Source organism: Palaemon carinicauda, chromosome 8 (assembly GCF_036898095.1).
Source record: "Palaemon carinicauda isolate YSFRI2023 chromosome 8, ASM3689809v2, whole genome shotgun sequence".
NCBI lineage: Eukaryota > Metazoa > Arthropoda > Malacostraca > Decapoda > Palaemonidae > Palaemon > Palaemon carinicauda.
Genome location: NC_090732.1, coordinates 102,622,324 through 102,637,078, shown reverse-complemented (window position 1 = coordinate 102,637,078; position 14,755 = coordinate 102,622,324). Strand labels below are relative to the sequence as shown.

Sequence of the window (14,755 nt, the reverse complement as noted above, 5' to 3'; positions counted from 1 at the left end):
CTTTGACCAATCTTATTAATTTTCAGTATCAATATGCATTAACTGAATGCTGTTCTTTCATTGGATTGTACACTGATAAATCTATCTTACCAAAAATGCAATCTGGAATGTTTTACAGATGAACAGTTGGTAAAATTTTGCACATGAATTGCTATAAATTGCTCAGAGTGACATCCTCTACATCAATAAAAACCACATCACATCTCTGAGTTTCATTATATATATTCAAATACTTATACAGTACTACAATTAACATTGAAGTAATTTTTATTTATTTACCATCTTTCATTTATACTCTACAAGTTGCCTTAATTCCCTTTGGATTATTGCTTAGCTGGACCTCCAGTTATAACCATTTACAATGCAATAATTTCCCATTCATTTTACTTGGTTTTGTTCAGAGCACATTTGTTTGATAATAAGAACTACTGCAGCCTACAATATCTTCTATATGAACCCTTGAAAAGCTGCTAGAAGAGATACTTTGCTGTTTCTATTCTCCTACTTTTGTAACTAACATCTGGTCATCTTTTATCATCAAAACTTTTTGAAAGATCATCTTACATTTAACTAAAATCCCTGCAAACAGCAGAATTGCTTACTCGGAGTTATGACCAGGAGGGAACTTTTCTTTTTAAAAAAAGTATATCATTAACTTCTGCAGCTTTTATGATTAAATTCCATGTTTACACATTTTACTTCTACTAGAAGCACTGTTTTTATCATAAATGCATAAAAGTTTCTCCTCTTGATAGGACTGAATCAAAGGTAATGCACATCATAAAGATAGTGGGTTATCTTAGTTGGTCAGAGAAGCTTTAATTTTGGCAAGAAATATATAAAATTTGGCAGCTAAATTAAACCAAATGTCAATTTGATAAATACCATAAAAAAATAGTAAAATAAAGTAAAATTGATCAAAGCAATATAAACACTAAGTACAATATGTTGAATGTTCATGATTGTAAATTCAAAACTTTTAAAACAAATAAATATCAAGAGCATAGAACAAAATAACTGTGATATGAAACTTCAAAATGAATGGCTTCATCATGCACTGAAAAAAATCATCTTAGGTGACCAATAAAAAAATAATTACAGTAAACAACTTAAAAAATAACCCACTTTATACAGTATAACAAATAAGCTTACAGTTTTTCATCGACTAATACTTGACCCACTATAAAGCTAAACCTACTCTAAACCCAGGAAGTCTCTAACTGGCTCTTTTTAACTACTGCTCTACTTCCCTCCTTCCTTTAATGTTTTTCCTTCTTGACCAAGCTTAATTAGGTCATACATTGCTTGTTACTCAAGTCATCAAATGATATGACATATTTGGAGTTAATTTGTATTCTTAATTATACAAAACTAAATCCTTTACATAAGAGAGATAACTGCGAAGCTGGAAAACACGGCAGTTGAATCTTTTGTAACAAGGAATAAATGTGTGGCCAGTAATTATCAGATTGAAGTGGGGTAGCCCAACTCCTCTGCTTGCTCAATGAACAGTCACTTTGATTGCAGCTGGGACTTTTTACGGGGTAGGTGATGCAAGAAATTAGGAGTAAAGGAATTAGGTTTCTATAGTTAAGAAAAATAGAAACTATCTCCCAATTTGTCATTTGGTCCAACACTAACCCCCTTGTAGGGAGTATGTAGAGTGACACTTCTATGCCACGTAATTGAAAAGCTACTAGTAAATCAAATTCAGCTGACAAGGTTTCCAATGTTATGCCTCAATAAAGGGGAAGATGAAAATGAAAGGAAAGGGCCAGTCAATCTTCACTTTCATCCCACTCTAATATATAACCCTCATCCTCAACACAATGCTTAAAAAGTCCTGTGAAAGGAACGCCTGCTTGGAGCACCTGCGACGGATTTTTATGGAAAAAAAGGGTCGTAGCTACTCTCCTGACATCATGATTTTACTTTGACCTTCACCTGGAGCAGGAGGTGAAGGTAGCAATGACTTCCCTCAGCCAAGAGATGATCATATTTAGGAAGAGGAGCTCTAAGTAAGACCGAGTTGTTTGTATACATTTAATGCAGCAGTCTAGTGCCCTTGCAGAACCCAAAAGTAGCTGATCAAGATCTAAGGCTTAGAATCTGACACAAAGGAATCCTAGAATTGAGAACTGATGGATTAGCTTAGGGATGAAGGGAGACAAGACCTGTCCCCAGCATTTAGTATAAACTACATTAAACAAGAGCTCATGAAGCTTGATAATTCACTTGTTACAGGATAAAACAAGCAAGAAATCCATTTGAGGGAAGTTTCTGTGCGAGATAGCCTCAAGGGTTCAAAGATGTCCTCTTAAAGGGCTGCAAGATCTTATTGATGTCCGAGGGACGTGGTTTCACTTCTCTTAGAGGACAGGACTGTTCAAAATTTTGTATGAGCATGGAGAGCCCTTCCGACACAGTAATATCAGCTCCTTTCAATCTAAAAACCTGACATTAGGGCTGAGTGACGACATCTCACCGCCAATACCGAGCAAAGCTTTTCTCTTCAGAGGTAAAGTAAAAATTTGCCTAACCATGGCATAGAGGCTACGACAGGAGAAAGGACCCCCTTCCTCAACCAAAGAATATAGCCCATCTGGTTTGGCACATGGAAATTGACAATTCCAGGAAGTATCCTGACATTTCTTGGGTAACTTCACACAAAAGTCTGTCTCTGAGAGATGCTGGATAACTTCCACCCAAAGCCAAAGTGATTCCACCCATTCGTGTGATTTCTGGGAGTGAGCTTGGCAGATTAAGTCAAACAGAGGAGGTAATACCCTCAGAGGATCTATCAGAAGGGGTAGAAGGTCAGGGTACCATTCTACTTGGGGCCCTCTAGGCACTATTAGAATCATACCGAGTTAGGAGTGGACATGGCTCAATTCAACACTACTAATCAAGCAGAACAGCAGAAAAGCCTTATGTTGATGCTGAAAGGCGTCCTCATACGCTGCCTCCTGGTCTAGCGTTGGTGAGCTGAATATTAGATTTCAATTAGTGAGGATGCAAACTGGTCAACTATCAGAACCCCTCTAAGTCAGGGTCTTGCTCGCTATCTTTTGACGCAAAGACCATTCTAGGCCAATGATCTGCATCCTCCTGCTCAGTTTGTCTGCCACAGTGTTCTTTCGCCTGGAATCAACTGGGCTGTTAAGAGTAATTGGGTCGAACAATGTCAGATGGCAAAGCTACAGAGAAACAGTACTGTCTCCTTTGTTATCCATGTCTCTATGGTGGTGCTATCAGTTATACACAACATCAAGTGATCTTCTGCCAAGCTGTGGTGACAGATGGGGCTGTTGAAGGAGAGGGAATGCCACCTCTCGATGGTGTGCTAGTTCATCTCAAGGTGGGAAAACACTTTTCACAACAGTGTTGATGTCAACCCACAAATAAATCAGTCTTTGTTTGGGTACCCCGATCAATCCTCAGACCATGATAGAACGAGAAGAGTTAGACCCAGTGGAAAAAAGGGTCGGCTACCAAGTCAGTCAAGATCAACCAATTGTCCAAGTAGCACAAAAGAAGAATATCGTTGGCATGTGCCCATGCTGGTATCAGAGTAAACTCTGCTGAAGACTTCCAGGGGTGTGGAGATAACAAAACTGAGATACTTCCTGAAGCTGGGATCTGAAAGTATGCATCCTTCAGACTGATCGATCGACATCATGAGGTCCAAACAGCCTGACTATGTCTGGAGTCTCCATCTTCGACGAAGTTTGTCAAAGAAACTCATTCAAGTCTAAAAGGTCTACGACTGGTCTCATGTTCCCAGATATCTACTCTACAAGAAAGAGTCGACTGAAGAAACTTAAGGAACCATTGTTATCTTCCTGAAAGTGAAATCATGCGAGCATGCTTGAGAGCACACTGAGGTACATAAAGCGCCCTTCTGCAGCATGATCAGAACCTCTGCCTGGAAAGTACTTTGCCAATCCCTGACATTAAGATGATGACGGAGCTGGTGGTAAACTAGAAGAGGAGAAGAGTTGGTGAACAGAAAGCTGAACCCAGACTGGAGAACAACCCCAGTCTACCTATTCATTGCGCAATAAAATCCCCCCCTCTATCAGGGTTGCAGGCATCCTCACACAGGTAGCATCATAGGACTACCACACCTAGCAGAGGAGGAGAAAATGTGGAATGCTTTGTTATTTTGCATGCCATCCTTGTTTGGGGGCCATGCTAAGCTTGTCTGTACTTTTACAATTTTCTTATGTACTGTCAAAACAAGTACCTGGACCCTCTTTCCTGGCCAATGTCGGTTGCACCTTTGACCCTCTCTGCTCTGAAATGGTTGTTAGTCAAATGTCCTTTGGTCTGGGCTCAGCAACAGTCTTTGGCTTGTGTTTAAGGAATGCATAATTGGTGTTTGCATGTATCTTTAACACCTGTCTTAAGTATATTTGGTAGTAAAGAGGAGAATACAACCAGGGTCAGGGCTCGCAAGCCAACAGGTGAGGGAGGCGATGTGCAAATAGCTAGGAGGGCACCAGCTGTAAGCTAGTAGTGATATTCCCATGAGAGAGCAATCTACCAGGCAGATGAGAGGATGTGTAATTGATCGCGAGCAGATGAGAGTATGTGCAACCGATCAAGAGCAGATGAGAGTATGTGCAACCGATCACGAGCAGATGAGAGGTTGTGCAACTGATCGAGACCATATGAGAGGATGCGTGATCAATCATGAGCATTTGAAAGGGCGTGCGATCAATCATGAGCAGGTAAGAGGGCGTGCGATCAATCGCGAGCAGGTGAGAGGGAGTGCCATCAATCGCGAGCAGGTGAGAGGGCGTGCGATCAATCGCGAGCAGGTGAGAGGGCGTGCGATCGATCGCGAGCAGGTGGGAGGGTGTGCGATCAATTGTGAGCAGGTGAGAGGGTGGGCAATCAATAGCAAGAAGGTGAGAGGGTGTGCGATCAATCACAAGCAGGTGAGAGGGTGTGCGATCAATCACAAGCAGGTGAGAGGGTGTGCGATCAATCACAAGCAGGTGAGAGGGTGTGCGATCAATCGTGAGCAGGTGAGATGGCATGAGATCAATTGTGAGCAAATGAGAGGGTGTGCGATCAATCACGAGGTGAGAGGGTGTGCGATCAGTCACGAGCAGGCGAGAGGGTGAGCGATCAATCGCGAGCATGTGAGAGGGTGTGCGATCAATCGGGAGCAGGTGAGAGGGTGTGCGATCGATCGCGAGCAGGTGAGAGGGCGTGTGATCAATCGCGAGCAGGTGAGAGGGCGTGCGATCGTTCGCGAGCAGATAGGAGGGCGTGCGATCGATCGCGAGCAGGCGAGAGGGCGTGCGATCGATTGCGAGTAGGTGAAAGGGCGTGCAATCGATTACGAGCAGGTGAGAGGGCGTGCGAGCAATTGCGAGCAGGTGAGAGGGCGTGCGATCAATTGCGAGCAAGTGAGAGGGCGTGCGAGCAATTGCGAGCAGGTGAGAGGGTTTGAGATCAATCACGAGCAGGTGAGGGGGTGCGCAATCAATTGCGAGCTGGTGAGAGGGTGCGTGATTAATCGCGAGAAAGTGAGAGGGTGTGCGATCATTCGCAAGAAGGTGAGAGGATGTGCGATCAATCGCGAGCAGGTGAGATGGCATGCGATCAATTGTGAGCAAATGAGAGGGTGTGCAATCAATCATGAGCAGGTGAGAGGGCGTGCGATCTACCGTGAGCAGGTGAAAGGGTGTGCGATCAACTGCAAGCAGGGACCAGAGCAGTTGAGGTTGCAGCAAACGCCTAGTAGAATACGCGATTGATCGCGCACCCCCTCACCTGCTCGTGAGGGGGTGCGCGATCAATCGCGAGTTGGTGAGCGGGTGCGTGATTAATCGCGAGAAGGTGAGAGGGTGTGCGATCAATCGCAAGCAGGTGAGAGGGTGTGCGATCAATCGCAAGCAGGTGAGAGGGTGTGCGATCAATCGTGAGCAGGTGAGATGGCATAAGTTCAATTGTGAGCAAATGAGAGGGCGTGCGATCGATCACATAGTGAGAGGGTGTGCGATCGATCGCGAGCAGGCGAGATGGTGAGCGATCAATCGCGAGCAGGAGAGAGAGAGTGTGATCGATTGCGAGCAGGTGAGAGGGCGTGCGATCAATAGCGAGCAGGTGAGAGGGCATGCGATCAATAGCGAGCAGGTGAGAGGGCGTGCGATCAATCGCGAGCAGGTGAGAGGGCGTGCGATCAATTGCGAGCAGGTGAGAGGGCGTGCGATCAATTGCGAGCAGGTGAGAGGGCGTGCGATCAATCGCGAGCAGGTGAGGGGGCACGCGATCAATCACGAGCAGGTGAGGGGGTGCGCGAACAATCACAAGCAAGTGAGGGGGTGCGTGATTAATCGCGAGCAGGCGAGAGGGTGAGCGATCAATCACGAGCATGTGAGAGGGTGTGCGATCAATCGCGAGCGGGTGAGAGGGCGTGCGATCAATCACGAGGTGAGAGGGCGTGCAATCAATCACGAGGTGAGAGGGTGTGCGATCAATCGCGAGCAGGCGAGAGGGTGAGCAATCAATCACGAGCATGTGAGAGGGTGAGCAATCAATCACGAGCATGTGAGAGGGTGTACGGTCAATCGCGAGCAGGTGAGAGGGCGTGCGATCAATCGCGAGCAGGTGAGAGGGCGTGCGATCAATTGCGAGCAGGTGAGAGGGCGTGCGATCAATCGCAAGCAGGTGAAAGGGCGTGCGATCAATCGCGAGCAGGTGAGAGGATGTGCGATCAATCACGAGCAGGTGAGAGGGTGTGCAATCAATCGCGAGGAGGTGAGAGGGTGTGCGATCTACCGTGAGCAGGTGAAAAGGTGTGCGATCAATCGCAAGCAGGGATCAGAGCAGTTGAGGTTGCAGCAAACACCTAGTAGAATACCTAGTACTGTATTGCTCTAATGGGAGACCAAATAAGAGAGATGGCACTATCGTAAGAGCAAGTGATCACCAACAGGTTAGCGATAAAGAACAAAAGAGGCAATGCTCAAAACGATGCATGCACTGCAAGCATGTGCGGTAACATTCCAAACAACGCTTGCCTGCAACCATGTGTGATAATGTTCCAAACAATGCATTCACTGCAAGCATGTGCGGTAAAATTTCAATAGATGCTCACATAGCAGTGTCGTTCCAAAGGGTGCTCGCTTTGGCAAGCATGAGTTGTTTCGTTTCCCAAGATGATTGCAGTAGCAAACAGCGGAGGAGAAAGCAATACAGTGTAAAGGAACTGGTCAATCCTTTCTCTCCATGCATGAAACTCATATCAATTGGTCTTAAAAGACTAATCGTGCAAAGAAAAAGGGAAGGAAAGTGGCCCCATTTCCTTCAGTGCACAAAGTCAGCTGACTGACTACTTTCTAGAGACAGAGGAAAGTAAAAATACAAAAAAGTGTTCGTATAATGCACAATGTGTTAAATAAAAGCTAAATGTGTGAAGTTGAGCCCTGACAAGTGCTTCAAATGAGCACGCCTGATATCCTTGCAATAATTGAATACATGAATGTTATTGTGGGAACAGATTAAGGATGTAAGGTATATATATTCCCTTAAGGAGAATACAAGAGTGTAATCATGCAAACTCTTTTAGGGCGTAAAGAATACTAAAGAATTTCTAAGTTATTTTTTATATTCCCTAACTACGGTATACAATCTGAGTATCACCTTTTGGGGAGAACAATCAGGTCTGGATCCCAGGTTATGACTTCCTAAAAGCTAGAGAATCCTTTCTGGATATAAAAGATCTGTTCTTTGGTATGTCAAAGGTCATGAGTTTCTTTTAATCGTAAGTCTTCTAAGGAAGAAGGAAAGGGGTTAGATGAAAACCCGCTATCCTCTGAGGTGTAAAAGGGAACAGGATCTGAATGCAATTTGTTTGTTCCTAGGATGATTGAAGATGTTCCCTACTGAGAGATAGCACGATGTTGACCCAAATTTTATCGGGTAAAACTTAATTGTCGGTGGAAGAAACTACTCTGGGTGATCTCGATTGACAATTGGATCGATGGCAAGGATCACCCCAAAAAGGTAACTGGATGTCAACAGTCCCAACTTTGGTAGCCAGGGAGGTCTACTGGATACCTCCCAGTCATAATTATGCGTGCGGGCCCAAGAGCATACGCTTGTAAGAGCATGTACCCAAAGAAAGATATGCTATTTCTTCAGGAGGAAGCTTGTTCCTCCCGATACTGTTTCCTATCGACTTTGGAGAAGTCAGACTTAAGAGCAGCATATTGGCCAGCCATTGAAGTCATGGGAGACATACTATCATTAAGCATGTCTCAGACCCAAACACAATGTCCCTAGCATATACTGTTAGCATAAGAAAATATGCAGGAAAGCAATTAAATGCCAAAATCTCCAACCAATGGAAGAACATCTGTTCTTCCTGATGGATGTTATCAGTGACTGCTCAGTGAGCAAGCAAAGAGGCGAGGATTCTCTGCTCCCCGGACGGTAATCACCGGCCACCTGTTAACACCTCATTACAAGAGATTTAATTGCCATGTTCTCCAGCTTTACTACTATCTCTCCTATGTAAGGACGAAGGACTGTATTTGTACCAGATCAAATAAGATTTAAAAGTCTTTAATTTTCTGATGATCAATTAGAGCATTGTTGAATTACATGTACATAAGATGAAATAAGACTGAAAAATGCTTAATGTTATGAAGATAAATCTTAATAAGCCTAAAAATTCTTAATACTTCAAAGATCAATTTTAAGGCACTTTTAAAGCAGAAGAGTGATTCACAAGTAAGTGTTTTGGCATTTACATTCAATATGAGATCCACTCACCGATGCGTTATCTTTTGCTTGAACCATTAAATTCAACATAATATTAAACTAAATACTCAAAAGGTTAATTCATAAGTTTTTTAAATAATGTACTTAAAGACTGAATTTAGATATTTGCATAATGACAATTAATTTCTATTCCATTACCAATTACCATTTTGCAGTCTTAAAAATATAAAAAGGGAGACAACTTGTAAGAGCTATGGAATGGGAATTTTAATAAATATTGTATGCAAGTTAATAATTACGTTAGATTGTTGGATATATAAACATCCTTCTTATCATGCCAATAAACTATAACTATAGAGTCCAAATAGTTGTCATGAGCAATAATTTAGACAGGAAAGGGAATTCCTTCAAATCTACAGACCAAAACCAAGTATATGACCTGGTTTGTTGTGAAACTTACAATGCTGGAACAACTTACAATGCTGGAACAACTTACAATGCTGGAACAACTTTCATCTATTTACTAAGTCTTCCATTCTTATCACTGCACATCAACAATAGTTAGAATACCTGTATAAGCATCCTTTAAACTGTGAAGCCATACAAGATACCACAAGACATAAAATAACTAATTATATTACCGGTAGTTAAAATCTATATAAGAAATTGCTACATGTATGTAACAACCTGAATTATGAACTGTATACAGTGCATAACATTTCCCATACTGGACATTTAGTAATAGCCATGGAACTGTTTACCAGTCAACAAAGCTATCTCTCAAGTTGACCATCAAGTATCAGGGTTGAAGAATTACTACGGTGTATTAAAAAACAATTAACGCACCACACCCAGTCAGTCAATGTTGTAATCAACACACACCAGACAAAATGTTTACTTTAAAAGGTCTTAAACTTGCTGTATGTAAAAAAACCAAGGAACTGAGATAACAAGCAGGTTCTCATTTGAAACTGGGCCTAGTCATAGGCTACAAAAATAAAAATATACCGGTAACAATAATTAAGCAATTAGCCTCACCATTCACCATTATTCAATGTTACTTACTTATAAGGTGTAGTTTCGCCGGATTTTTCTAAAGTGAAGATTACATAACAATATCCATCTGTAACGCATTCATTAGAAGGGCAGTCTGAACACACACACCTCAAGAGCCCTTCTTTTGTTTCTGGGTTGAGTGGATTAACCCCTGTAAAAGAATATAGAGTAAAATAGCACATAAATTGCTTGAAATAAACAATGTTATTTCTAAAATTAGGATTATCTATAAACAAGTTCAATAATAAAAAATAAGGCTAAGATCCTAATGATCTACAGTTTTTTCTTCTTTGAGTTGAAATACCCCCTACTACAGCATCTGCAATAAAGAGAGGATTTCAAGTATCCCCCTCCACTTTATTACCAGCTTGAGAACCATGTGCAGTATTCAAAGACTTGATTTTGTTCACATTGACACGTTTCCTGTGATGTGACCCACCAGTGAGTCCCACTGTCTGCCTTTATGCTGCAATGTGACTCACCGGTGGGTCGTTGTAGAGGAATAAAATATTTTCTTCAAACTTATAAAAAACTCTTATTATATTCTTTTAAGTACTATTTTAGTATTTTAGTATTGCTATCAAAGGATTAAATTAATAAAAAAAAATATAAAGATGGTGGTTTATTTTAAACACATAAGCAAAATATGTCACATATTGGAGACAATGAAAAAAATTACATTCTGCTTCATATATAAGGGAAAAAACATATTAATTGTTATTCTTCAAGTTAAAACAAGACAGATAAAGGTACGGAGTACCGGGATATAACTCACAATATGTAACAACCTTTTTAGACATGATTTTTGCCACTTTTAAAGCTTTGGGTTTTTGTTAGCATTTCATAGCAGCCTCTACATCATCTTTTTGTTTTTCTTTTCTTTCCCTCAGTTTCTTGGAGACAATGTTCAGGTCTTCCAGAAATGTTCAAATGACGTTTTCCTGGTTTGTGTTTCCTTCACAATGCCACTTGTATAAAATAGGACAATGGATTCCTTGAATTCACGCATTGACACACTCTTCACTGCATAGTACAATATTTATTGTAAAGTACCAAAGCATTCACTACAGAAACGCCAGTAATAAGATCAATAGCACTTTTCTGTACAATAATATGATATTTGGTCAGACAAATCCATGCCTTTCTTGCAATCATTATAGTCCACCACACTTTAAGGTTTCATAATAAGTAATCGAGCCCTCGTTACTTTACCCGTGTCAATCAAAGTGGCATCATGTTAAGGAATTGTTGATAAGAGTCACAACATTTCGTTTATCTTTCAAATTGAACACTTTCACTACCTTCTTATTTTCTAACGCTGTAATTTCACTTTTTTAACTGACTTTGGAAGATTTTCTGTCGATTCTTACTGTGCCACAGAAGTAGCTCTTTCGCTGAAGAAGATGCTCTGCTAATATAGTGGATGTATTGTAATTGTCTGCAAACAAAGTTACTCACATATCCATGTGATTTATAAGTAGTCTTACCGCAAGAGATTCGATCTTTATTAGAGGAGTAGCTACTCCTGTACCTGAATACAACTCCGAGTTTAAGAGTGTATCCTTTGGGAGTGTAAAGTTTAAACAGTTTGCATCCATACTTATGGCTCTACCTGAAAATGACACGACCTCTGAAAGGCACCATACTCTCGTCAATTATATTAGAGCCTGCCTTGTATATTGATTGATACGGGTACAAAATCATAACCAACAATTTTCTTATTTTAAAGTCTCTTTCAAAATGAGGTTCTTCACGGTTGCAAAAATTTAAAATTTATAAAAGCAAGACCAATCGGTCTCGACTTATTACTGAGGAAACAAATTCCTTCTTGTAAATCTTGCTTTTCGACTAATATAACTGGATGTCAGGATATGGAATCAATCCCATGTAAATAACAAGCCCAATAAACTTTTTGATCTCTTCCTTGCAAGTAAGTACCCACGTTCTCAGTTTTGATCTAGTCACAGTAGCCTTAGATATTTTCTGCTCTGCATATCTATTAGTTTCTTGAACAATTAGATTCAAAATATCATCAGTTATTATTTGTTTGTAAACATTAATTGGCCAAACTTTATTATCAGATGATTGCTATGCTCTTATGCAAAGTTCTTCATTCCCAGTAAATCCATGCTGTCTAGCACTCTTTATCACTTGCTTCCACTCAGCTTCTTGTGTAATTATATCTTCATTTTCTTCCTCTTCTTGGCTTTCTTCTTCATCATTGCTTTCACTTTCATTCCTGAAAGAACTTTCACTAAAATTGCTTTCTGCTGTTCCAATATCATAGTCCAAATCAGAACTATTTTCAGTCTGCATCAAAGGGTTTTCGTCTTCATCGCTTGAACTTTCATTTGTAGCACTTTTTTTGCTTCCATAGAAGCTTCAATTATTCATGATAAAACTTGTAAAAGCAATATATAAACATAAATAAACTAGTGGAACCTCTACATACGAATGTCCTAACATACGAATTTTCCAACATCCGAAGTAAAATTCGACCAAATTTCTGTCTCGACACCCAAAGTGTTGCTCCAACATACGAAGTAAACAATACGCATACACGTGGAATTTTCTTGAAAGCGTCAACCGTGGTTTGTTGTTAACGCCGCTAGACGGCAGCACATCGGAGGGACGCTAATCGAGTGTCATCTTGATCAGTCCTCTCATCTCGTGCGCATCGTGTGGCTGTTCTTTATTCGCTCAGTTATTAACAGTGTTTTTTATCTTCCTTTTTCACGTGTTGTTTTCTGTGTTTTGTAATCATGGGTCCTAAAAAGCTTAGTTTCGGTTCAGGAAGTAGTGGTGAGAAAAGGAAGAAGTCAATGCTTTCCTTAGATCTAAAGCAAGAAATAATAGAAGAGCATGAGCGAGGTGTACGTGTTAGCGATCTGGCTAAACAATATGGCCAGAATATGTCTACGATCTCGACGATCATAAAACAGAAGGCAGCCATTAAAGCAGTGAAACCTTCGAAGGGGATCACAATTATTTCCAAACGTCGTAGCCCCACCCTTGAAGAGATGGAACGCCTTTTGTTAATATGGATCAAGGACAAGGAGATTGTTGGCGATATGACCACTGAAACGATCATTTGTGAGAAGGCCAGCGCTATCTACAGGAACTTGAAGGCGGCGGGCTCTGGGGGTGACGCGGGGGAGAGTTCAGCCGATCCTACGACGGGGGAATTCAAGGCGTCTCGAGGTTGGTTCGAGAAATTTAGGAAACGGATCGAGATTCATTCAGTTGTTCGGCATGTAGAAGCTTCGAGTTTGGAAGGCTGCTAAAGACTTTGTTAAAAAGTTTAAATCATCGTGGCGGAGGAAGGCTACGTAAAGCAGCAGGTGTTCAACTGTGATGAAAACGGTCTGTTTTGGAAAAAGATGCCTAGTCGAACGTACATTACCACCGAAGAGAAGAAAATGCTTGGACATAAGCCAATGAAGGATCAGTTGACTATTGCGTTTTGTGCCAACGCCAGCGGGGACTGCAAAATTAAGCCTTTATTAGTTTACCATTCCGAAAACCCTAGGGCATTTAAAGCACATAGAATTAATAAAGACCTGCTACATATTGTATGGCGTTCTAATTCTAAGGCTTGGGTTACTAGGCATATCTTTGTGGAATGGGTGAACGTAGTTTTCGGCCCTGCTGTCAAGAAGTACCTTCAAGAGAGGAATCTGCCCCCCGACTCGAAGATGTTATCATCGACGAATACAAATTCATCAAAGTGTTGTATCTTCCACCGAATACCACCCCTATCCTCCAGCCCATGGACCAGCAAGTCATCTCTAATTTTAAGAAGCTGTATACCAAGCACTTATTTAAGCAGTGCTTTAATGTCACGCAAAGCACCAACTTAACTTTGCGTGAATTTTGGAGGAGCCACTTTAATATAGTGCACTGCTTAAAGATCATAGATCAGGCTTGGGAGGGAGTAACTCGTCGGACCCTGAATTCAGCTTGGAAGAAGCTTTGGCCTGATGCTGTTGCTCCCAGAGATTTCGAAGGTTTTGGCCCCGAAAATGAACCTGTGCTTGCCGCAGAGGAAGACGTCGAAGAGATTGTATCCCTTGGCAAGTCCATGGGTCTGGAGGTGGATGAAGATGACATCACCGAACTCGTTGATGAGCATCATGAAGAGCTCACCACCGAGGAACTCAAGGAGCTGCAAGCCATGCAGCATGATGAGTTCCAAGCGCAGTTGAGCGAGTCTGAGGAGACCGAGGAGGTAGCCAAATCTTAGGTACGGCGGAAATAAAACAATGTTGGCATATCATCAACACGTGGTTGATTTCATCGACAAGCATCACCCACAGAAACTTCAGGTTTGCCGTGTTGTTGCGCAGTTCGATGTTGTTTGCTTAACTCATTTCAGAAAAATCCTCAAAAGCCGTACCAAGCAACTTTCACTCAATAAATAGTTTCTTTAAAAAAATCTCTAAAACGGTCTAGTGATCATGATGAAAAGAAAGAAAGTGAAGCAAAGAAAAGGAAGACTGAATCGAGTGAAAAAAAAAAAAAAAAAAAAAAAAAAAAAAAAAAAAAAAAAAAGGGGGGGGGGGGGATTTTGACGAAGGAAAAATCTACTTCTGGAGAGAGACCTGTGTCGCCCGGTGAAAAGGTCCCTCTTACCACTTTTCTGATATAATTAACTTCCAAATATACCAGAGAAAGTTAAAGCATGGAATGCAGAGGTTACTACCCTCACGCGAGCACCCCTAAGGGCGTCGTGTATAAAGACAGGGTGTGTGAAAACCACTAGGTGTATTCACATGTCGTCTTCCATTTAGAGTAATCCTTCGACAATATACACAAGTGGGGTGTGCCGACACAGCGGTCCTAACCATACCAACCTGAACCACCCCACCGACGCCCGACACCAGCGCCATCTGACATCCTTCTTTTTGGACTCGTGTTGCGCACTTCCCCCTTTGGTTGGGCTGTGTATTTTGAGTCG

General features: G+C 41.6%; 1 protein-coding gene and 1 non-coding gene across 7 annotated transcripts in view; both read right to left on the bottom strand.

Moving 5' to 3' along the window:
• babo (TGF-beta receptor type-1 babo) overlaps positions 1–14,755 on the bottom strand; it is a 419,621-nt gene that overhangs the window by 303,174 nt on the left and 101,692 nt on the right. For all 6 annotated transcript variants that reach the window (XM_068378789.1, XM_068378785.1, XM_068378786.1 and 3 more), the window contains exon 2: positions 9,808–9,949. In XM_068378789.1, coding sequence (XP_068234890.1) covers positions 9,808–9,949 — 142 coding nt within the window. The remainder of the gene's footprint in view (positions 1–9,807; positions 9,950–14,755) is intronic.
• LOC137646163 (U6 spliceosomal RNA) lies at positions 4,142–4,246 on the bottom strand. Its single transcript, XR_011045421.1, has one exon. It is a non-coding gene; the product is annotated as a U6 spliceosomal RNA (small nuclear RNA).